The sequence below is a fragment of the Ochotona curzoniae genome, unplaced genomic scaffold (genome assembly GCF_017591425.1).
Source record: "Ochotona curzoniae isolate NIBS_2020 unplaced genomic scaffold, NIBS_Ocur_1.0 scaffold_4505, whole genome shotgun sequence".
NCBI lineage: Eukaryota > Metazoa > Chordata > Mammalia > Lagomorpha > Ochotonidae > Ochotona > Ochotona curzoniae.
This window is the reverse complement of record NW_024467118.1, coordinates 36,527,516-36,552,862: the sequence shown is the minus strand read 5'-3', so window position 1 is coordinate 36,552,862 and position 25,347 is coordinate 36,527,516. Positions and strand designations below refer to the sequence as shown.

Genomic DNA, 25,347 nt, shown 5'->3' with positions numbered 1-25,347 from the left:
TGTCACTCTCTTGTAAATAAATATTTACAAGTAAATAAATATTTTTAAAAGAATGAATTTCATATTAAATCTAATCTCAAAACAAAAAATTAAAGGGAAAATCATTTGGTAAAGACCAAATATCTCTATTTGGGAGGACTTAAAAACATCAATGATCATCTGCCATCAAGTTAGTGCATTTTCATTTTCTAGACAAACTTTTGGTAAAGATTGTATCTTAGATGTCTTACTTTCTATATTAGGAAAATATTTGAACAGTTTATTTATGACAATTCAATCTGACTTTCCTTTATTTCACAGAATGTGGAGACAATTAAGAGTGTTTATCAAGCCCTGCTTGAACAACTGGAAAAAAGGAGAGATTTACTATTAGCACCACTTTTTAAAGATTTAAGATGGGAAAATCTGATGGAAGAGGTATGAAACTTTAAAAACAAGACTCTATTTCAACTAACTTTTTAACTATGGAAAATTTTCAAAAATAGAGAACTGTTTGTGAAAGGGAGAAGTAAAAGATAAATCTACTCTGGTACAAAATTATTTTGAAATCTACATACAGTTTTTCTCATGGCATGTGTTTCCATGTTATCTTTTCCCAATGTTAATCTTTAATGTAACCATGATATATTTAATAAAGTCAGGAAATAAAAATTGTCACAATACTACTGACCAAACATCAGACCTTAATTGAACTTCACTTCCTTCCCCACGAATGTCCCTTTGTGTTCTAGGTTTGTATCCAGGAAACCATATCTATTTAGTTGTGGCTATATGTGCTTCTTATGCTGCTATTCTAAATGGACTGCTTTCATACTCTTAATTTCCTTTTCAGACAGTTTGCTATTAATATATAGAATACTATTGATTGTTGTTCACATCCTGCAACTTTATTAAATTCACTTACAAGTTATAACAGTTTTTAACAGAGTTGTTAGTTCCCTGTATGTAGAAATCATGTCGCCAGCAAATTGAGACAATTTCACTTTTTCCTTTCCGTGTTTGGGATGCCTTTTCTTTCTTTCTGTGGCCACAATTTCTGTCCTTTGAAGTTAATTTGTCCCTAGGAATGGAGTCTGTCCCTTCAGATCAAGTCCCTGTCTGTGTAACTGTATGGCCTCCCTACAAGCCATCTGACACTTCAGATTGTACATGCTTTGAAATTCATTTACTATGGTGTGAACTCTTCCACCTTTGTGGTTTTGTTTTTTAACATATTTTCAGTTTTAGGGTAGATTTAGTCTCCCAACCACTTGTTCTAGCTCACCTTTCGTTAATCTGCTTCTGTGCTTTGTGATATGTTCTGAGTCATTTTCTGGTCACTACAAGGTCTTGAGTTGGAATGTGGTAATAGACGAGTTGAAGAACTGAGATTTGGAATGTGTCAGTTCTGTTCACAAAGAGATTTCGCAATGCCTTTGCTCTTCTTAAGCAGTGCTATGAAGGTGACTGTAGGATGTACGTAGTCGTAAAATATTCAATAGTTTCAGGAAGTTGATTACTACAGATTTTGTTGTCCTCAACTATATCACAAAACTGTATCTATATGATAGAAGTTGAAATATAAAAAATGGTTTGTGAATAGCCCAGTGCTTCTTTCTGAAATATGCAGTAGGTGAATTTCATTAATGCATGTGTAATATCTAGATTTTTCTCTGTCCTGGTCTTTTTTTTTTTTTCTAAATACCCTTCATACTCATCAAGAGGTTAAACCACTCCTTGTGAAACTGGTGACACAGAGTGCCAGTTTGAGTCCTGGCTGCTCCACCTCTGATTCCCCATGCATAGCTGCATGCTAATTCACCTGGGAACCATGTGGGAGATGGGGCCAAGGGCTTGGGCCTCTGTCAGCCACATTGGAGATCTGGATCGAGCTCCTAGTCCCTGGCTCTGGCTCTGATCTGACCATGCCCCTGACCATGCACAGTCACTGAGGCCATCTGGGGAGTGAAACAGCAGATGGAAGATTTCTTTTTCTCTCCTGCTTTCTGTCACTGCCTTCCAAATAAAAGAAGTAGATCTTTTACGGAAAGTAAACTCTCACTTTTAAAATATATCATTTCAGTGACATTCTATGTTTCTAATAGTTGAGAACATGTCACATATAACCTTTTTATTCACTATGTAAGATTATTCTATAAACACTTTCTGATTTCACTAAAACTTCAAAAATTTTGCATTTACTGGGCACATAACATTTTCTTAATTTAATCTGTTTAAAAATTGGATGTTGCAAATAACTAGTGAAAATCTTGGTACATAAACATTGGTGCTTGTTTGGTATTTGGTATTATCTATTTAAGCTAGATCCATAAAAACCAAAAATATCAACATGGTTATAAATAATTATATTTATTGTTAAATGGCTTTGCCTTGTTTGTGTAATTATATTTATTAACAAAGTATAACAGAGATGATACTTCACATGATTTCTAGTGCTAACATTACAAAGTACTTTGCTAACATGAAGGTAAAAATATACCATTTAAGTTTTTGTTCTAGTTTTTGCAAAAGACACTGTGCATGTTTATGATTTGGTAATATTTCCATTTCCATACAGTTATGGTCTTACTAATAATTAGGTTTCTTCATATAGTTATTGGAACTCTTTGTGTATTTGCATTTTGTTTTGTTCACTTTTTAAATAAAGTCTTATTTATCTTTATGAAAGGCTGAGTTACAGAGTGAGAGAGGGAGACAGAGATCTTCCATCTGCTGATGCAATTCCCAGAGAGTCTATGGCTTAGGTGTATCAGGGGAAGCCAAGAACCAGCAGCCTCAGAGAGCTCAGGAACTCAAGCTCTCCTGTTGCCCTCCACGGTCACCCTCCAAGCAGCATCAGCAGAAAACCAAATTGAAAACGGAGCAGGCAGGACATGAACTGACACCCAAATGTGATGCCAGCTTCTCTGGTGGCTTAACCAGCTACAACACAATGCCAGTCTCTGAATTAGTACTTTAAAAAAGAATTTGTATATTTACTTGAAATTCAGAATGAGTGCAACAGAGAGAGATTGAGATTATTCCCATTCACTAGTTCATCCCCTAAATGGCTGCAATATCTAGGGCTGGGCTAGGTCAAAGGCAGGAGGCACTAACTCCTTCATGGTCTCACACATGGGTTATAGGGAATCAAGCATGTGGGCCATCTCTGCACACTAGCAGAGAACTGGATTGAAAGTGGGGGAACCAGGACTACAACCCACACTCTGATATGATATGCCAGCAACAAGTGGTGGTGTAATCCATTATGTCACACAACATTTCTCAGTGATGTTTATTAACCTATGTGTTGCAATGATTTTCCCATTAAAGTTTTTCATATTTTAAAAGAATCATAGTTCTATGTTGTCATTATCCATCTTTTCTGCATCATTTCTTCTAATAAGACCAACTTAAGAATAAAATGAGTAAAAAGTTTTGTAAATACAATGACATGTTACAATTTCCTTCTGTGACAGGCCTGTGACACTGTTTCTCACCTTGAGCAAGTCTGGCCAGAGGGAGCTGATATTCGGCGTGTCCATTGTGTTGCTTCATGTGCACTGTCCTTGCGAATGTACCATCGTTTTCTAGGAAGCACAAAGACCACAGCTGATCAGAAAACCGACACTGATGAGGTATGATTGCTATTTTACTCAGGAACTCCATGCTCTGCACTTCCTTTTGTAAAAAAATTAATTTCTTTGAAAGGCAGAATTACAGAGAGAGGGACAGGGAGAGACAGAGAAAGTGAGAGATCTTCAGTCCACTAGCTCACTCCCGATTGGCTGCGACTGACATCTGTTGCATCCCGGGTTGCACATTCGCAAGGAGCTGGATTGGAAATGAAGTAGCTGAGCTGGAACCAGTCCCGCGCTCCCACAGAGATGCGGGCATCCCAAGTGTCAGTCTGATTGAATCACAATCTCTGCCCTGTGATTTAGTGTTTCACCACACAGATATTTAGTCTAAATCGTCTCAAGTGGGGAGATGTGCTCTTCTTTGTGCTCCTCCTAATTTCTCGGTCACATGATGCACACTGGAGCGATCAGAGCTGCAAATCCTGCAGCCATGGTCTTTCCATGAAGTCAACTGATGTTCCTTTTGAATGGCTTTGATGGCTGCCATCAGTAGAGTCTCTAACTGAGACTCAGTCACTGCCGAGTCCTATGGGAAGGAATCCCAACTGCAGCTGAAGATCGTGAACCATGTTTACATTAGCTGTTACGAAGCCAGTTTTCTTTCTTCTCCTGTTTCTCATGGTGGTGCAGTGAGTTAAGCCATAACTTGAGATGCTGGCATCCTATATTGTAGTACAGGTTGGAGTCCTGGTTGCTTTGTTTGCACTCCGGCTTGCTGCTCATGTGCCTGGGAAGGCAGAGGAAGATGGCCCAAGTGCTGTCTCTCTCCATTTGTTTGTATTTAAATAACTACATAAATCTTCATATATATATATATGAAATCTTCATATATATATATATATATATACATACATATGAAGAGAGACAGAGAGTATGTTGCGGGGTGCGAGAGAGATCACACCAGACAAGTCTAGGGCTTATTAAGGAGTCTTTATTAACCAAGCTTGGTGATAGCAGGGCAAATCACAAGTCTACATGGCAATCCAGTCAATCGAAATCCCAAGAGGAACAAATGGTCATTACCCTGAAGTCTATCCGTTAAACTGAAGACCCATGTCCCAGCTTCCCCAGCAATATAAGTTATCCTAAGATACATATAGTGAACAACCTGGGCACAGTTACAAAGCTGTAGACATTCACCTTTCCCTGGCTTTTCTGCCCACATTCCATTACTGCCTGCCTCACTTCTCCTGTAACTGTCAATAGTATACAAATTAGAAATACAAAGCATCTTAGCATTAACGTCTTCACTGTCCCACCCAAGCAGTGAACAGAGTGAGGAAGGCAGACATACAGGGACTATGCTAGGGAAGGGGGATATCTGTCCTTGGAGCTGTTAGCAGGAAGCAGGAGGGCAAGCAGGTACTGGGGAAGTCAAGAGTCCTACTGCCAGAGTGAAAGAAGCACAGGACCAAGAGAGAGCCCCTCCCTATCATGCGCATTTACAGGGGCTTGTGAGGGCAGCAGTTACACAACAGTGCAATACAGCCCCTTCTCAGGTTCCAGGTGATGATAGATGAGCATCACAGGTGGGCAGGAGGGAACACCTAGGTGGTGGGGGCAGGGAGTGTCTTCTAAGCTCATGACCCTGAACTAGCTGCCTACCTCACAACTGGAGAAAGAGCATGACCCAGAGAGAGTAGAATGAATAATGTAACAATGTGTGATTCCCACCCAGAAAAGTGTGATAAACAGCTTTATTTGTGCTGTGTTCATTACATGGGTTTCACAGCTGCCAATTGGGTCTTGTTTCCTTTGTTTTATTCAGGTGGAAAGTAATTGCTTAAGCATGCAGGAAGTGGAAGATCTGTGCAGACTGCATTGTCTCAGTGTGGTGTTTCTCCTCCATTTACCTCTTTCGCAAAGAGCTAGTGCTCGATTCATCACTTCACATTGGATTCAGGAAATTCATACTTTTTTACAAATGGTAAATATGCTGTTGATTTAATTTGTTTGCTACATAAAGACCAGTAGAGAGAGGACAGCTGAGAGGATCAGGAGGAAATAGCACAGGCAGTTTCCTCTAACTCTTAGGTTGTGTTGCAGTGGACACCCAACTGCAGAGAACCCACTGGAAACCATTTCCTGACTCTCGACCACTTATTCTGCTCTCAGGGGAGCTGGATGTGTGGCCCTTGTAGGGATGTAGCTGGAGTCACCTGATTCTTAGGGAAATTAGGATGGCTTTTGCATGAATTCCTCTGTTGAAATCCAGGATGGGAAGTGGGAAAGAGATTTTTGAAAGGAACTGATCTAAAAGTAATTGAACTAGACTAACATGACTTGTTGGGGTGAGACTATTTTTACTCCCCTGGCAGAAGGGCAATGTAGGATGAGCAACTAGAGTTCCCTTGCAGAAAAACACATTTGTTGCCCATCTGATTTTGTATTTGTGATATAGTAAGTATTAGATGTATGAAAATAGCACCAGTGTGAATCCTGCTAGTGCTTGGGTGAGAACATGTAGTCTTATATTCCAAATTCCATTGGGGAACTTTTCTCTAGAAATTTTGATAGTCTATTACAAGACAGCAGAGAATGACTATTTAAAAGGGGACAGAAAAAAAAGAATAGCAAGATTCCATTTATAGCTTCTATTTCATTTCCTTTAGTCATTTCATATTTATATGGTAAGCCTCTTGATATTATATGTGAGATTTTGAAATGATGCATTATAGCATCTGTATTAGTGTGCAGTGGCTTTGTAAGCTTGTTTCTCAGAAATACTTAACGTGCTTTGGTAAATTTTATATAGGTTGAATTACATGCAAACTATGGGATGATATGCATGTGATAGTTGTATTACTATACACATTTAATGTATATTACCTATGTACAGTTGCCATTTATGGAGAATTTTCTAGAGTTTTTAAAATGTGTTACAAACTCTTAGCTCAAAGTACTTTATCAATATATGCTTAATAAATTATGAAATATGGTGAATTGCCCTTGATGGACATAGCGTAAGTTTTTAGCTGAGAGAAAACCTTGTATTTAATTAGGACAACTCTGATTCTTGGGAATGGTAATGGCCACGATTTATTCTGCACTTGCTTTAGGTGTTCATTTGACTTCCATTGCCCCACGTAGATATCACAAGTTCTTTACATCCTGTGTTAGGAAGGAGCAACCTGAGCTCCTGAAGCAGGCCATCAGCAGAGCTGGTAAAGGAGCCAGTGGGAAGCTGACCTCTGCTTTGTCCAGCTTCTGAATAAGCGCTCTGTGTATGACTGTCTGTAGTCAGCCACCCTTCTTGCTTTTCCCACAGTCGACCTTGGCAGAACACTATAGCTTGAATTGGGGTTTCAGGTTGCAACTGAAATATTCAGTCATGAACATGTTTTGAAAGCTCTGGAGAAAGCAACTAGCAATCACAGAAGGGATGGTTTCGTGTGATTTACTCCAAATCCTGACACCTTGGAGACTACACACCTCGTACCTGAGGGACTTTTTGTTCCCGGTGAAGGAAAAGGGTCTCCACAGCTGTCCCACTTTCACAGATCACTGTAAGACAGTATGGAGTGTGGTTTGCATAGTCACATCAGCAACAGCTGGATCCGTCTTAGAAATGCACCCCAGCCTCAGCTATTGTGGACATTCGGAGAAGGAAACAGCTGTGGACATTCGGAGAAGGAAACAGCAGATGTGAGATCTCTCTGTCCATATGTCCGTCTTTTTCTCCTGCCTTCTCTTTCTTGGAAGCATGGAAACAAGATTAGATTTCACAAACCATATGAAAATTTTGAAATTACTTGTATGTTAAAATGATAGCATTTTAGGTATTTTAAACTAAATTGCTACAAATTTCTGCTTAATTTTTTTTTTCGAAAACATGACTTCTAGAAAATTTAGTCCTCACATATTCTATTTTTGTTGGGTAGTGCTGGATTGAATTTGTTCAGCAATAGAGATCAGTACGTTGTTCATATGTGGAAAGCACTTGTGTTTTGCTGTAAAGGGAGTGTGGGCAAAGAAGGCTCCATTTCCTGCTCTGAACTGAACTCCCCAGACACTGTCACGGACTGAAAGCTGAACTAGGCTCTGCTTGTTGGCACTGCTCCCTAGCATCCACTGTTGTTAGTGAGGATTTCACTTGCGAGGTGGGAATGCAGCCTCGCTGTCAAAGAGCTGCAGGGGCACCTTGCTGAAGGGGGATGGAAATCTGTGTTTGGAGGTTTCAGCATCCTTTAGACTTCTGAAGAACCAAAGGCTCTTTAAGATTTTTTTTTAACCTGGAAGATTGGGAGAATATTAAAGCCTAGGTAAAACAGAAGCATACTTGAGAAATATTTCTGTAGGCTCAGGACTTCAGCTATGGATCACAGTGTGAGACAAAAAGAAATTGCATGTGGGATAAAATAGATTTTTCTGATTCAGGACACAGAATTATATTGAACCCACCATTTGCTGAGTATTGTTTTTATTTGTACTTTATATATATTTTCAGGTACAAATCATATATCGTTAGAACTGTAATAGCCCTGTCCACCTGCCATTTGGGTAAATTAAAGCAGCATGTGAAATCTCTGTGTCAACTATTTTTAATGTGAAAATAGTAACTATTTCATTTTTCATTTTCAGAAAAGTTTGTGTGAATATTTCATCCTAAGTAATATAAGTATTTTTGAATCTTGGAATCTGAATTTACTTCACCTTTCTGACTTAAATGATGAGGCTTTGTGGAAGAATATTGTTTTTTATTATGAAAATGAAAGTGTACAAGGTACTACTTTAGTATTATTATAGTGACAGTTCATCTAAACATTAAAATAAGTTAAAACTTTAAAGTAATGTCTTATTCTAATATACAATTTTTCCTTCTTTCCAATCTTTATTTATGTGTGTAATTTTTAGCTATTTATCACTAAGTATTACTCTAAAGTAGTTTTGGAAAAACTGTGTTCAGGTATTTGGCATTTCCTTTAAATGTTAATCTTTTTCTGGTTGAATACAAGCATAATAATTCATCTATAAAATGTATTCTTTGTAGTATAATCACTGTATACTATTATATATTTATGGAATCCTTTTTCAAAAATAAAGCCAACTTATATGTTATCTAATTTTATTTTCTTGGATTATTTTCTTAGTAGAAGTTCTTTGGTATTTCTGAGAATTCAGAGCAAAATGAAATGTTTTGAGAGAATTATGACCGGGTGATCATTCTTGAGGCTTCTTTGCTAGGATTTGGTTTTCCGTCCTATAGTAAGCAAAGGAATAAATTGGCTTCATGTAAATAACCAGCCCTGTCGCATTTTCTTGATTTCTCAAAAAATGTAGTGTTTACTCACTGTAAAGTTTATATGCCATAATTTTAAAAATAATTTATTACTTATTGATCTGAGAGGCAGATAATGACAGCGATATCAATGATGGGTTATCCAAAGCTGGGGGCAGGGATTTTGACCTGTGTCTCCCATGTGGGTGGCAGGGACCCACTACTAGAGCCATAACTTGCTGTCCCTCAAAGTCAGCAGCAGCAGGAAGCTGGAATCGGGAGCCAGATGGGTGACTTGAACTCAGGGACTTCAGTGTAGCGTGTGAGTGTCCTAATCGACTTCTCAGCAGCTAGTCTAAATGTCTGCCTCAACACCGTTCATTATCCTAATAAAACTAAATACCCATCATCTATTTCTGTTAAGGAAATCATATTTTAACATTTAATGATCAAATTAGGAAACAAGACAAAATTTAAAACCTACTTTCTGGTGGTCAACACTGGTGGTCATTTTTCTGTCAGTCCAATATGGAATCGGTTAACTTCAGAGCTCCATAAATTCTGCAAGTGGAAACGCATGTTCTGATTATGGACGCCTTCTCATGTTCAGTGCTCTGCTCTGTTCTGTAGGCCTGCCTTTGGAAGTGGGACAAGTCATTATGAAGGATTATGAACATCTCTGGAACACAGTGTCAGCACTGGTCAGAGAGTTTGAGATTGGAAAGCCTTTTCCTCTGAGAACAACGGAAGTTTGCTTTCTTACCAAGAGCCCAACACCAATCAAAGGCAAGAAATTCCTAAACCACTTGGAAATAAGCATGTGGGTCTTCTGCAAATGTTTTGAAAACACAGTTTGAGTTGCATGCATAAATAAGTCTCTGGTGTCATACATTTTAATAATGCATATTCATTACTTTTATCATCATATCCTGTGAGTGATATGCTCTGAATCTGAACATTTCTGTTTTACATATAAGTAATGTTGGAAATTTAAAATGGACAGATCTGCAAAGGGTCTTCAGAAAGTTAATGGAAATGCATATTATAAAAATGACATGATTTTCAATCTTTTTCTGTCAAACATCTTTACTTTTTTTTGAAGTTTTGGCAGTCATGTGGTATATGACTTCCATTTCAATGGCAGTGTAGAGCCTCCTAAAAATCTGTGCAAAACCCTTGACATGCTGTGTGTGAGATACCAGTTTTTTCTCTTTCATCTTATTATAGCTAAGTTCAAAATAACACCAGGAGCCAAAAGTGAGGAAGCCCAAAGCCCTGGGCAGTATTGGCTGTTCTCAGTCCTCCAGAGGCATGCCCTGAGCTGCCCTGGACAGAGCCAGAAGGAAGGCCTGAGAGAGAGAGAGAAAAAGAGAGAGAAGAGAGAGAGAGAGAGAGAGAAGAGAGAGAGAAGGTGTCAGAACAGGGACCTCTGCAGGAAGCTAGCATCCCTAGGAGCATACCCAAGTGTTCTTATCTCCACATCCTTGTTTTTCAGCAAAGATGGCCACAAACTAATCTCACTGACCCTCGAACATAGGACTTCTTTAAGAACTTGGGATTTAAATTTAGATAGTTAGCAGGATCAAGGCAATGCCAAGCCAAACAATTCACTTAAATGAGCTCCAATGGAGACTCTTACATGTGGTCTATTGATCCCAGAAAGATGCAGTGACAGATGGTTAGGTAAGATGAGGAAAAGAAGAACATAGTTGCAAGCTCCTTTGTGCAGCAGTCCACTGTGGACTGCTGGGTAGGATCAGTGGGAATCTTGAACTTACGCGTAAGCTATGTTGGAGCGGTGATTCCTGAAGAACCAGAGAACTTCACTGTCTATTCTCCATGACTTTTTTGACCTTGGCATGGCTGTCCTGTTCCACATGAGCTGTTGGAAGAAAAATGCTTAGGCAAGGGGTCAGAGCAAACATACAACAGTATCAAGAGGGTAGCAGGTGGAGCTGCTGCAGCCTATTTAGAACTATGGACCAGACATTAAATTAGAAGTGATTCATTAACCTCTTATCATAGATATTTGGTATATGACATTTGTATCATCTTTGGGTGCCTGTTTAAAATCAAAGAGGACTCAAGAAAATATTGTAGTGACATAAAATAATTTCATTATTATTTGCAGTTCCACACTTACAATTTTTGTTTACACTCTATATGGATATATGAAAAACAAACTTTTGACAATTTCTGTGACTTTATTTCCAGATTCTTTGTTTTGTAAGAAAGAATACTGAAAGCAATAAATACAAGCATACATACTTGGCATACATCTGCTTGTCTGTCCATCCATTTCTCCATCCATAATACCAATGACCCACACACATGCATAAATGTTGTATCTTTGTGTTATGTTTTGTTCCAACATGTTTTAATGTGAGAAAAAAGCTTTAGGAAAGAGCTGAAATTGATAAATGTAAATAAAATCAATGTAAAATATTTTTCATGTGAAATTGTATAAAATACAGTGCCCATATGAAGGTTTCACATTTCACCTTTTTTTTACAGATGGATCTGAGAAAAAGATGACTAATTTGGGTTTCATTCCAATGTCATCTGACATAATTGATAAGTTTGCTGGAGATATTCTGAAAGATTTGCCCTTCCTAAAGAGGTACAGTGCCCCAAGTGTGCCTCAGTGCTGGTGTGGACCAGAAGGGTAGCAGATCAAATAGAGACTGTGCATGCAATGTGCACTTCTAACAGATAATCAATTCAGTATCAAAATTTGCCCTGTGACCATTGCTTGATACATATTTATATAAACTACTTTAAAATTAAAATCACTTAAAAATATGATTTAGTGTGAAGTGTTGAATGAATGGATATTTGTTGATGCTAGTGGGACTTTGTAAGTGACATGAAGCAGTTTCTAACTTCCTAAGCCCCTGGTAAACTGCTCTTTGGATGCCACCAGCCACCTCACATTAAAGAAAAGGGAGCTGTGACTTTCAGAAATATCATTAGAAAATGCAATCTGTGCTGTGCTATGTTGGGAGGCATGCCATTTCAAACTTGTGTCTGTCTCTTTTTGTCTCACAGTGATGATCCTATTGTCACTTCCCTGGTTAAACAGAAGGAATTTGATGAACTTGTGCATTGGCATTCTCACAAGCCCCTTAGTGATGAATACGACCAGACAAAGAGCAATTTTGAAGGTGAGCTCTGTGACTCCAGGGAAGCAGATTGAAAGTAGGCCCACTTTCTGCCTTTTTTTTTTTATGGTGAAAAATTGATGATGACATTCAATGGAATCTTCCATTCAGAGAAATTGATAAGGTATTTAGGTGTATGTCAGCAAGTATGGATGTCTTGGGAGGAAGTGCACAAAATACAGAATTTCTCTCCACAAAAGCTAGAAACTATTTTAAGGAAAAATGGCTTGTGATTTCAGTCATCTGCTTTACTTAATATCAAATATATTGAACTATCTTCATCCCTCTTCCTCAGTTGACTCCATCTAAAATATCAGCAGGGTATATTACGCATCCACCCTCAGGGCTGTTGAGACTACAGGAGATCCATGGATCAAAGTAGATCAAAGCAGAGTGAAGTGGGGATCTTGTCTCTACTTCGTTCCTTGGCTTCATCTCACTGTTTTCTACCCCTAATGCATATACCACCTTTCACAGAGTCAGCAAAACTTAACTCTAAGAAGAATCTAGAAACATGCACAGTAAGAGTGTTTTTCTAAAATACTTACCAACCTGCTCATATAAATAGCTACCAAGAGTCTGCAAGAGAATACTTTGCAAGGGAATACTTTAGATTAACCATTAATATCCTTCAAAGTGGTTTGGTTTGATGATATAGACACAGAAAAGTTGCTTAGTTACTCAATTTAGTTTTGAGTATTAGAGATTTTGAGGAGTGTGGGAGGAAGTCATGCCTTGATTGCTGGAGCCTCCTCTTGCTGGGATTTACTACAGTGAGCACTTCGGTCAGCTTCAAAGCTCTTGGTTCAGTAACTGCAATCCAGTATACTAGGTTTTTCTACCCAATTATTTTTATTGTAAAGATTTACAGAGAGAAGAGAGAGAGAAAGATTTTCTATCTGCATATTCACTCCTCAAATGGCCACAGCGGCTGGAGCTAAGCCAATCCAATTCTCCCATGCATGTGCAGGGTCCCAAGGTCTTGGGCTGTGCACAACTGCTTTCCCAGACCACAAGCAGGGAACTAGAAAGGAGGTAAAACAGTGGAGACACAAACTGCACCCATATGAGAGCATGGCATATGCAACGCAACAATATTAGCGACTAGGCTAACGTGCCAGGCCCACAAGTCAGTATCTGACAACTGACTTCTTGATTCTGCCTCTCCATTTCCTGAAACCTCATTCACCATGCACATAGCAGAGGTAATGCCAGAATCTGCACTATTTGTAGCACTCTGCTACATGTTGTTGGAGGTAGACTGTGAAACAATATTTTGTCACTTTCTTTTTTTAGGATAATGAGTTATTTTACACCACAAAAGACTGTGACTTAAGATGTGCTCCTGGCCAAGTAGTCAAATTAGATTACCACACCAGAAGACTGCATATGTGGGTGGGATGCTCTGAAGAACTATTGAAAATGCCTCTGGAAAAATTTAATGTTATGTCATCAGCTTTTTTTTTCTTTTCAGAAAACTCTAGAGACCCCCGTGTACTACGATCTGTACAAAAATATCATGTCTTTCAACGATTTTACGGGAATTCATTAGAATCAGTCTCTTCAAAACTCATCGTACCTCAAAATGTTAAAGGAAAGAGGGATTTTGGTGACTCTAAGAACAAAAAGACTCATGTAAGTTCTAAAAATTATACAAAACAGTGTTGCATTTGTTTTTCTTAAATTGTTATCTGTTTAACTCTTTGGTATTTTTCTTGCTAAGAAAATCATCTTCATATAAAGTTATATAAGCTACTTTATCCATAATAATGTACATGCACATTTTAAAACAAGGCATTAAGCAACTAGAGTTGACTTTAGAAATGGTGAAATACCATTCTAAAGATAGTTGTCTATTAATGACAATGAAAATCTTTTTCTTCAAAATAGATATGGTTGTGTAATACTTATTTTCAGACCTAATTTTAAAGACGACTGTTTCCTTAAAATGGTTCAATAATTAACTCACCCCCTTTTCAAGTTTATAATCTCTTCATTTCCTTTTTCTATGTGGGTTTGATTCCTACAACTTTATCTTTTCCTTCTTGGCATATCATTTCCATTTTCCCAAGGGCCATAATAGAGGATGGAGTACCTAAGTGAGGAAAGTTAAATCTGTTTCTAGAATAGTATTACTGATCATTTCCCCTTCATAGAATATTCTATCAGCTAAAATTCTTGATGCTAATGTCCAAGTACCAAAATTAGTAGATTTGCTGATCTTTTTAATGGTTTTAAAGCAAATAATATTTTGCTATGATAAAATAATGAACAACTCATTAGGTTTTAGACTATTTCTGTGGACCTCAATTGGGGTTAAGAAAAGGCATGTTTATTTCTTGAAAAGTTTCTTATAAAATCAGCAGTTTAGCATCTGAGAGAGCCAACTGAAGAAAGCAAATCGTGGGGTGGGTGTTTAGGACACTCACATCTCACACTGGAGTCACAGGGTTGAATTTCAAGGTCTGGCTCCCAATTTCAGCACTACTTCACTCAGAACCTGGGAGGAAACAGAGAAGGAAACAATGATGACTCCTGTTCCTGCCAGTTATGTGGGAGACCTCTTGGGTTCCAGGCTCCTGAGGCTGGCCCAAGTCATAGCAGGCATGGAGGAATCAAACAGTTGATGGTTTCTTTAATTTGTATTTTTATGTAATTAGTTAATTATTAATATTTTATTGGAAAGGCATATTTAAAGAGAGAAGAAGAGACAGAAAGATTTTTCCATCCACTGATTCACTCCCCAGTCCAAAGCCAGTAGTCAGGAACTTCTTCAGGTCTTCATGGGGAGGAGGGTCCCAAGGCCTGGGCCATCTTCCACTGCATACCCAGGCCACAAGCAGGGGGCTTAATGGGAAGTGGGGTAGCCAGGACACCAACCGGCACCCATATGGGATCCTGGCAGGGGCAAGGCAAGGATTTAGCCAATAGGCTATAGCACCAGGCAAAAAGTATTCTTTCTTACTTCCTTTCTGTCTCTATCTTTCAAAAAGGAAAAAACTAAAACAGTAAGCATCAGGGGCATCTGTCACATGGCTGCCTACTTAAGCTTGGTGAGGGTATCATAACTGAAACAGAAAGATCCCAAAAAGAAAACAAATTCGAGTTTCAACTCTTCTGAATACTTATTTTTAGAATACTTGTCTACAGAGACCCATTACACTAAATCATATTGTCATATGTTTTCATTAAATAGAGCTTTAAGAAAAAGATCTTTTTCATGACTATTCAACTGCAGAACAATAGACTAAGTCATTAGTGAATAGTTAAAATATCGTCTCACTCTGGAAATATAATCACAGAATATGCCCAACTGCTGATACATGTTTCTTTTCTTTTGGACAGGAGACTAAGGCTGAAATAATTATTAGAGAGAATAAGAAGAGGTTATTTGCCAAGGAAGATCAAAAAGAGGAACAAAAATGGAATGCTCTTTCATTTTCCATTGAAGAGGAACTGAAAAAGAACTTAACCTCTGGAATAAAAAATCTGGAAGATTTTTTAAAATCATGTAAAAGTAACTCAGTGAAATTTCGAGTGGAAATGGTAGGGCTAAACGCCTGCTTAACTGCATGGAAAGAGCATTGCCGAGGTGAAGGTATATGATTTGGTTTTCTTTCTTTTTTTTTTTTTTATTATTTTCTTTTTAATACCGTTTACATAGCTGAATGGGATGCATGCTACGTGTGCCTCAGATTAGGGTGGGGAGGGCCATGTATGAGGAAGATATTTTAGTTTGTTTTCTTTTTCTCCTGTGTTTGCAGGGAGGAGGGGGCCACTCCTTGCTGTCAAACCACATCAGCACCTGGGGATGGGGGACTGTCCCTTGATGAGGCCCTAGGTTCCTTCTTTTCCCAGCAAGCACTTTCATTCTGCTATCTTGCATGTGCAAAATCAGCCCCTCACTAAATACTATATCCCAATGAGAGATCTGAGTCTTAGGTTATGCTGCTCTCTTCAACCGAAATGTTGAATCTGGATTTTCATTTCATTGTTATTAAAAGAGATCAGAATTAAGGACTTATAGAATGTAGAAATGCATTGCATTAATTTAGGTAAAGTTCCCATGTTGACTACCCAAAACTGCTTTTGTAGGTCTAAAATGTCATACATGACCCATGCGCCTCCATCTTTGCCTTTCGTTGTCATTGGCATAGGACTTCAAGCCACCTCATAGTCCCAGATGACTGCATTTTTAGCAGCTCTTAGGGCAAAGAGAGAAAGGAAAAGCCATCTAAGTTCTGCATTTCTCATTTTTTTTAAAGATTTATTTCTTTTTATTGGAAAAGCAGATCAGATTTACAGAGAGAAGGTGAGACAGAAAAATCTTCCTTCCACTGGTTCACTCCCCAGTTGGCTGCAGTGGCAGGAGCTGAACCAATATAAAGCTGGGAGCCAGGAGCCCTTTCCTTATCTCCCACGGGGTTGCAGGTTTTCAAGACTTTGGACCATCCTCTGTGCTTTCCCAGGCCATGAGCAGGGAGCTGGATGGGAAGAGAAGCAGCCAGGACACCAACCAGCACTCTTATAGGATTCCAACACTTGCAAGATGAGGATTTAGCAACTGACCCATTAGGCCGGGCCCCACATCCGTCTTTTATGAATCTTTCATGTCATTAATCAGATCACCATCACAAGGCCATGTCAAACAATAAGAGAAGCTGGTAAATGTAGACTCTAATTTGTATACATTGAATCTTCCAATAATAATGATAAGGAATAAGGAATTTCAATCCTACTTACTTTGAAGGTAATGAGGTAGTGATATTAGCCACAGATATCCTTTTTCGCTTTTCATCTACCTAAATTCTATCTGTTCTTTGAATCCATTTCATAGCTTTATATTTTCATAAAGCATTCCTCAGGTAATCTAGCTCATGTAATACTGTGATCTCTATTGCTCAGTTTGAGCCCACCCAGTATCATGCATTGTCTTTCTAAGTCAACTTGAAGTTCTTGGGAGGCAGAATTCTATATTAGATCTCAAAGTTACAGCTCCTCTTATAGTATTTGGTAGATGTAAGTACTGTTTATGAGTGGACAAAATATAGCCTGATTAGATGGCAAGTGGAATTACATCAGCCCTGATGTGGTTAGTATTTATGAAAATATTAGCAGAGAGGAGGATTAAGATAGACATAAGTGACAATTATAAATCAGTTATTGTGGGAGAGTTAAGCACCCCTGACACTGTATAAATATACTCTTCTAGCAATACAAATTGCTCATGAATCAAGGCTAGGGATCATTGCACATAGAAAAAAAAAAACCCTTCTCTTAATGAGGCAGAACTGTGTCAAACAGAACTAACATAAAAAAGCTTTGAAAATTAAGCAATGGGAAAATTAAAATATAGTTTATTAAAATCAAGTACTTAAAGAAAATGATAGCTAAAATTGATTGTATCATGTTCTATTGACAGATATCCCATACAGTCAGGATCTGGTCATCAAAATAGACTAAATTGATGGGCTCCAGTGATGTTACCAAATATTTAATTTGGTAGGATTCAGTGTTGCTAAGTCTTTAGCCAGCTATTTGCAGTCACGGACACATTTTTTTAACATGGTAGAGGAGACACATAAGTGGTAGCTGGAGAAAATATTTGTTACTTTCCATAAACTCCTAAAAACTTGGTATTTAGGGCCCGGCACAGTGGTCCAGCAGCTACAGACCTCACCTTGAACGTGCCAGGATCTCATATGGGCACCGGTTCTAATCCCAACAGCCCTGCTTCCCACCCAGCTCCATGCTTGTGGCCTGGGAAAGCAGTCAAGGATGGCCCAAAGCCTTGGGACCCTGCACCCATGTTGGAGACCTGGAAGAAGTTCCTTGCTTCTAGCTTCGGATTGGCGTAGCTCCAACAGTGTAGTCACTTAGGGAGTGAATCATCAGATGGAAGAGCTTCCCCTCTCCCTCTCCTCTCTGCATATTTGACTTTCCAATAAAAACAAGTAAATCTTTAAAACAAAAAGAAATTGGTCTTTAGACTTCATTTCTATCATGAAATGTTTTTTTTCCTTTTTCCTAATACTGACACATTTACCTCTGTATAAGCCATGGAGGTGATTTAATATGGATAACTGAATTTCTATTTTATTTATTGCTCTTTACTCCAACATCTCCACTAATGGCAACAAAAAGAGTGAGCCTAATGAAGAGTGATAGATGCCTTGAGTATTGTGGTGCAATGGGAAGGTGCTACTTGGGAGACCTGTGAACAGTATTGAAGTGCTGATGTGAGTCCCATCTTTACCATTTGGTCCAAGTATGTGGGAGACCTACATGGATTTCTTGGCTCCTGCTTCTGCTTGGCCCAGCCTCAGCTGTTGCAGGCAATGGGCAAGTAAACCAGAACATAGAAGATTTCTGACACTCATGTTTCAAATAAATACATTTTTAAAATAAAAAGATCGTATGATAAATCTGTATTAATTTTAATTATTATTTATCCTTTACCAAGGAAGACACATGAAAGATTTAAGGATAGCTGTTCAAATGATGAAGAGAATCCACTGCTTGATGGAAAAATACCCAGAACTTTTGCAAGAAGCAGATCGGCAATTCATAGCCAGATGTCTTCAGTATTTAGGGTTTGATGAGTTGGCAAGTTCTCTATGTCCAACCCAGGTAATAGTTTCAGCATAGCTCATTTTATTACAGGAAATATTAGGTAGACAAAAATTACTGTGTAACTCTCTTCTATGTTTTTAAATTTTAAGTACTATTATTATTATTTGCCCAACAGTCTGCTTTTGAAAATTTGTACAAATGTTTGGGTGGCTAAGCAGATTAAATATCAGATAATCTCTGCAGACTCTTAAAACTTGACCTTTACTTGATTATATTAGAGCATGTGACTATTCAACTGTCTTTGAATTCCATGAGATATATTTGGGAATCTGGATGTCTACTGGTTTATTCCTAGGAAAGATGATGAATTAAGGGGTAAAATCTCCACAAAATATTAAAGATGATAAAAGGCTTTTCACATAAAAGATGACTAGCAATAATTTTGTTATGTTACATAAGAGATATTATGCTTTAAAATACCTTTCAAAGTAAACTTTAAAATAATGCAGGCTATAAATGATGACACAAAGAAGACAACTAAATATTCAGTTGGCATTGGCCCAGTACGGTTTCAGCTGCAACACATGGGGCACTATTTGATGCGAGAGGAGAGAAAAGATCCAGATCCCAGGGTCCAGGATTTCATCCCTGACACATGGCAGGTAATGACTTGAATGAAACAAATTCTTGTATTATCTTACAATATGTGACCTCAGGCATTTCTCAAGATTATAACTTTATATTGTATATTTGACATGATTTTTCAAATATGGAGTCATTTCATACAAAATGTTTTTAAATATTGTGTTGGGTATTATTTTAAAAGAAAGTGAAATTTCAGCAGTTCAGCTGAAATTCACACATGCAATTTAGAAGATCTGTGCTTCTAGGGCCTTATGCCAATGGCATTCCCTAAGTTAATGAGTAAATCTGCACAGAGAAATACATTCAGTGCCTTTATCACCAGAGTCACTTTCCTTCTATAAATATATATATAAAAGGACTACTGATGAATATACATTTTTGAACCACATAAAATTATTGATAAATTGGGCACACTTTTTTTTTTTTGCCCCGAGAGATCTCAAACAGGAGGTTTATTTGAGAAACATCATTGCATCCTCAAATACATCTTTTTCTGATTCCTGTCCAGTGTATATACCATGAATGTTTTCTTTCTTGCTCCAGGTTTTAATCCATCTTACACATGTTTTTTTTTCTTCCCCACATTAATATCATTGTTGTTTTTTTTGTCTTTTTTTTTTTCTGTATTTGGGTAAGGGGAGAAACAAAGGGAGAAGTCCCACTCAGACTCCCACGCATCCCAGGGTCCCTGATGTGGGGCATGTGCCAAGGTTCCTGTTTAAGCAGTTTTGATAGTTCAACAGGTCTGAATTGCTGCTAATCTTCCCGTTCTAAGCACAATGAAATCTCTTCAGAATCCCCTGGCTGACATAGTCTTTTCATGGTTGGGGTTCCGAGATTAGCAGTTCAGTTGGAGGGATCTCTAAAGAAACTTCAAGTGAGATGATCCCAAACCTAGTTCTTGTGTGAAACCTGGTTCTTACAAGAGTTTGCCAGTACAGGGTCTGGCACGATCTGTCGCTCCAATCAGCTTATGCACATTCTGGTCATTGCAATTGCTGGGTCAGTTCTGTTTCCAGCCCTGTCTTCCATGCGAGCCAGTGTTGTTGCAGTCCAGCCCAATCCTGCCCACTTCATACTCAGCCCTCCCGCAAACCAGTAGGAGCTGCAGCCTAGTCGGGGCAAATGGGGCATACTTTAAAATTGATTTTTAAAGAGAGAGTGGGGGGAGATTGATCTTCCAGCTGCTGATTCATTTTCCAGATGGCTACAGTTGCTAGCACTGGACTGAAGTCAGGAGCCACATGGGTGCACATGCCCAAACACATGGAATATCTTCTGCTGCTTTCCCAGGACCATTAACAGGGAACAGAATCAGCAGTGGAACCAGCCAGGACTCAAACCAGCACCCACATGGGATGCTGGCAAAGCAGGCAGCCATTTAACCTGTGATGCCACAGTGCTGGTTCACAACCTTTATCTTTATTATGTTGATGATGATGGGATACCTTACAAATTCATGTTATGCTTTTATAAGAAGGAAGAAAGCTACTGTGACTCTTCCTATGCTCACATTGCTCAGAGATGGCTTGGAATGTGGCTAGACAAAACCTTGTGCAGGCTGGCATTTTGAGATGTTTTTCCATCTTCACTCCTCATATAGGATTACATTGGTTTGACTAGTCATTATAAAATAAAACCATAATTTAAAGAGATGAACCTGTCATGTGCTTTCCAAAGTAGATGTAGCAAATCAGAACACAGAGTCTTTAACCTTTCAAGGAAAATGAATTTATTATGAAGCAGGGCGGCAACTATCTCCCATGATGGTGCACCCGGGGGGAAGGAAAACACGGTTATGTTGCAGGTATGCTCTGAGGCTCCAATGCACTGCCATATCTTTCATGCCCAGATATTTATCCACTGACAAGGCCTGGCTGGAGTAGTTGCTCAATTTGTCCTGCCCTCATTCCTCTGTTGTGGTGCCAGGTATCATCTGCAGGACCCAGTGCACTGCCATATTCTCCATGTGCACGTAGATATGCTGTCCATTACTCCATCTAAGCCACCAAAGAGGTCCAGCTATGACACATGCACTCCAAAATCAGATCATGGAACCTGCAATTCTCTCCATGGTTAACGTTCTGAGTCCAGTGGTTCAGTTGGGGATATCCCCAAAGAAACCCCATCTGAGGTGATTCCAGACCTGGTTCTTGTGTATGCTTGCCAATACAGGGTTCAACAGTCTGTCACCCAAATCAGCCTACACACACACTGGTGGTTTCAATTGCTGGGTCAGTTGTCTCCAGCCCTGTCTTCTACTCAAACCAATGGGTATTGCAACCCAGCCCAATTCTGCCTCTCTGCCCTCCCCCACCCCGCTCCACACACACATACTCAGCCTTCACCTAAACTAGTGGGAACTGCAGCCTCATTGGAGCAACTGCCAAATCCCCTTACCCCACCTAACCCCTGCCCTAGTTTCTGTGCTTGTCAGTATTAACAGTAGACTGGTCCAGTCTGTCCCACATCTCATTCAGCTCTCATACATGTCAATGGACACTGAAGCCTAGTTCAACCCAACCAGCCCCACTATCCAGTCCACACTGGTGCTGGCAGGTGCCACTGTCTGTTTAGCGATGAATGCCTCCAGTCTTGGTTCTAATGCTCACCAGTGGGAGCAGCAACACAAGAGGGAGAGGATTCTCCTGTAAATCTTGGTGAATTGGAAACTCCCAGTCATTTCACTTTTGGTTCAGAGGATCCTATTGGAAGGGTATTCCTCTGTTTGTTCTGGTATCATCATCATGGTTACATTGTTCACATTTTTGACACAATGGTGCTCTGATTCCCTCAGCGAGAGCTCCTGGATGTTGTGGATAACCATGAGTCAGCAGTGATCGTTGCCCCGACGTCCTCAGGCAAAACCTACGCTTCCTACTACTGCATGGAGAAAGTGCTGAAGGAGAGCAATGAAGGGGTCGTGGTGTATGTGGCGCCAACAAAGGTAGTGCACAAGCAGAAGTAATATTCTTGTTCATTTCTGAATCTCTCCTTTCAAAATAACACACACTCTTGGTGGTAGATCTGTTTCACTTTATTTTTTTTTGCCTTGAAGTCTCTCATTGTGGTTGCAGATGCTAAAAAGAGCACTTCCCTTAGATTCATTTTGAGAGAGAATAAAAAGCAGGTTTTGGAATCTTGTGGTTAAACTTTATGCATGGGTTGACAGGTAAGCACCCACAATGAATTTCACTCAGGACCTTGGGTTGCCTCTGAGAGGTTCATGGAATGGATTATTTGCCCTCTGGCACTGGTGATGGGGCTATTTGCTGTCCTAGATTATGTTACTGTGTTCCTTTCATGTCTAGTACTGTTTGCTTAAATACAATGATTTCTGTTGTTCAGATAATCTTTGATGTATGGAGAGTACATATATTTGCATATCTTCATTCACAACTGTTCTATTTCCTGAGGTTACTTTTTTTCTGTTACTCCTAAAAAGTCCTATTTACTTTAGATGATTTTGATTTTACAGACAAAAATGAACTAGGCTACATTTTATTTCTACAAAATATGTTGTGCTGAATGGTCTGTGGTCAGCCTCAGGACCAAACAGAACAATATAATCAGTTGAAATTAGCTTTTTTTTTTTTTTTTTTAGCTTTTACTGGTTTGTTTTTCATGACTGTACAAGCAAGATGTGCTTTTATAGTCAAGAGAAAATTAGAATGTTAGAAGTGGAATCAGTAAGTTGTCTCCCTAACTATGCCAATTGTCACACTACCAGAGGCCAAAGTCCACAGAGTGCTCATTTATAATGTTCATTAACTTAAAAGATAAGCACCAAAAAGTTCAGTTGGGAAAGACATTTACATTAACTCAAGGGAGTTATGGATGTGGCCAGTTGGCTGGTTAGTATCTTTCCTGTCTGGATAGAACATACAATATTAAGAAGTACAGGAGTAGTCAAGCACAGTTAGCTCACAGTTGAGACTGCCCAGCTCTTCCTAGGGTTCCACAAGCCTCAGCTTTGCTGGGCTGGCCTTGGCCCTCCCTAGCTGATTCTCGTTGAGGTGTTTCCTCTGGGCAAAGACCTCTCCCAGAGGCCACCCGCAAGGCATAGAATACTCATTTCATGGGGGAAGGGCAGTGTTCTTGAGCTTTCCTGCTGTAATTCTGAACACAATACATGTGACCAAATTACTCTTCTAAAAGCTGAATTCCAGTCTGCTGACAGTATATCCCATGGACAATCTCCTTTTTATCACACGGCATACGATAGGTGAAAGTTGCAATCTTCTGCTTGAAACTTGTATTTCTGTTATTGGTAGTAATTTGGGCACTTTTATGAATGATGTTTGAACACTGTCCTTTCTTTGTTCATTGACTACTTGTAGGTTGCTTTTGCCTACTTTTTGGTTTGAAAATGGTTGTCTTTATTAATTAAAACCTTGTACAATTAAAACTTTGTATCCTTCCCTGTGGTAGGCATTTGGCCTGGCCATTTAGGTACTGGTTAGCATGCTCATATCAGATTGCCTGGGTTCTAGACCTGGCTTCATTCCTCATCCCAACTTTGTGCTAATGTGAACTCTGGAAAGCAACATCAATGACTCAATTGATTTAGACTGAGTTTGGGCTCCTTGCTTTGGTCCCAGCTGTGGGCCACTGCACACATTCAGAGAGTGAAGCAGCAAATGGGAGCTCACTGTTTCTATCAAACACACACACAAACACACTTTTTTCCCCCCCCAGATATAATTTTCATTTATTTGAAAGGCAGAGAGAGAGAGACAAAGAGCTCTTTCATATGCTAGTTCACTCCTTCAGTGGATGTAATGGACAGGGCTTGGCCAAGAGAAAGCCAGGATCTAGGAACTCCGCCCAGGTCTCCCATGTGGATGGAGGGCCCATGCACTTGGGCATCCTCTACTACCTTCCTAGCTCATTAGCAGGGAGTAGAATCAGAATGGGAGCAGCCTGCCACCTCTGATCCAGCTTCCTGCTAATGGCCTGGGAAAGCAGTGAAAGATGTCTCAAGTCTTTGAATCCCTATACCCTGTGGGAGACTAGGAAGAAGCTCTTAGCTTTAATTTGGCTCAGCTCTGGCCATTACAGCCATTTGGGAAGGGAACCAGTGAGTAGAAAATCACTTTCTCTGTCTTTCCTTCTCTCTGTAAATCTGCTTTTCAAATAAAAATTTTTTAAAAATCTTTAAAATAAGATTTATGTTATTTCAAAAACAAAGTTGCAGAGACAGGGAGAAAGAGATCTTCCAACTGCTGGTTCACTTCTCAAATGGCTGCAGCAGCTAAGGTAAGATTGGACCAAAGTCAGCAGCTTCTTCCATGTTACCAGTGTGGGTACAGGGATCCAAGCACTTGGGCCATCTTCTACTGCTTTCCCAGGTGCATTAGCAGGGAAGTAGATTGAAAGTAGAGAAGTCAAGACTAGAACTGACACCCATATGAAATGTTGGCATTACAAGTGTTGACTTAAATGCCTCTCCTTAGCTTTTTTTTTTCTTTTTCCTATTCTAATATCTTTTGGGTATGTAAACTATATTTCTTGGTTTTTGTTTGTTTTTTTGTCATTTTTCAATAGTTATACAGAGAAATCTCCCATCTAATAATTCCTCCCCAGATGACTGCAGTAGCCAGGCTGAGCTAAACTGAAGCCAGTAGGTTCATGTGGGTCTCACACATGAATCAAGAGGCCCAAGAACCTGGGCGATCTTCCACTGCTTTTCCTAGGCCATGAACAGGAAGCAGGATTGGAAGTGGAGCTCCCAGAAATCAATCTGTTAAAGTTACAGGTGGCAGCTTTACCAATTAAGCCACAATACCAGCCTCACTGTTTTTCCTTCTGATGGAAACATTTCTTTTTTCCCCACTTTATTTCAGCTTGAAATGTATTAATCAGGTTGCCTGCCTAGTTGAGTATCTCAGAGAGAGCACTTTGGTGTACTTGAGGTGCAAAGGGGCAGAAAATAGTGAAGCGGGCCCAGCGCGGTGGCGCAGGTGGTTAAAGTCCTCGCCTTGCACGCCCGGGATCCCATATGGGCGCCGGTTCTAATCCCAGCAGCCCCGCTTCCCTTCCAGCTCCCTGCCTGTGGCCTGGGAAAGCAGTCGAGGACAGCCCAAAGCTTTGGGACCCTGCACCCATGTGGGAGGCCTGGAAGAGGCTC

At 39.4% G+C, this 25,347-nt stretch overlaps 1 protein-coding gene across 1 annotated transcript in view; it reads left to right on the top strand.

Annotated features, from left to right (window-relative positions):
• The window catches only part of LOC121146452 (probable ATP-dependent RNA helicase DDX60), a 79,175-nt gene that overhangs the window by 5,115 nt on the left and 48,713 nt on the right, over positions 1–25,347 (top strand). Inside the window, exons 5-17 of the mRNA XM_040965845.1 lie at positions 301–417; positions 3,459–3,617; positions 5,389–5,547; positions 8,202–8,343; positions 9,469–9,624; positions 11,353–11,458; positions 11,887–12,002; positions 13,474–13,634; positions 15,345–15,597; positions 16,309–16,311; positions 18,463–18,629; positions 19,082–19,234; positions 22,015–22,164. Coding sequence (XP_040821779.1) covers positions 301–417; positions 3,459–3,617; positions 5,389–5,547; positions 8,202–8,343; positions 9,469–9,624; positions 11,353–11,458; positions 11,887–12,002; positions 13,474–13,634; positions 15,345–15,597; positions 16,309–16,311; positions 18,463–18,629; positions 19,082–19,234; positions 22,015–22,164 — 1,842 coding nt within the window. The remainder of the gene's footprint in view (positions 1–300; positions 418–3,458; positions 3,618–5,388; positions 5,548–8,201; positions 8,344–9,468; positions 9,625–11,352; positions 11,459–11,886; positions 12,003–13,473; positions 13,635–15,344; positions 15,598–16,308; positions 16,312–18,462; positions 18,630–19,081; positions 19,235–22,014; positions 22,165–25,347) is intronic.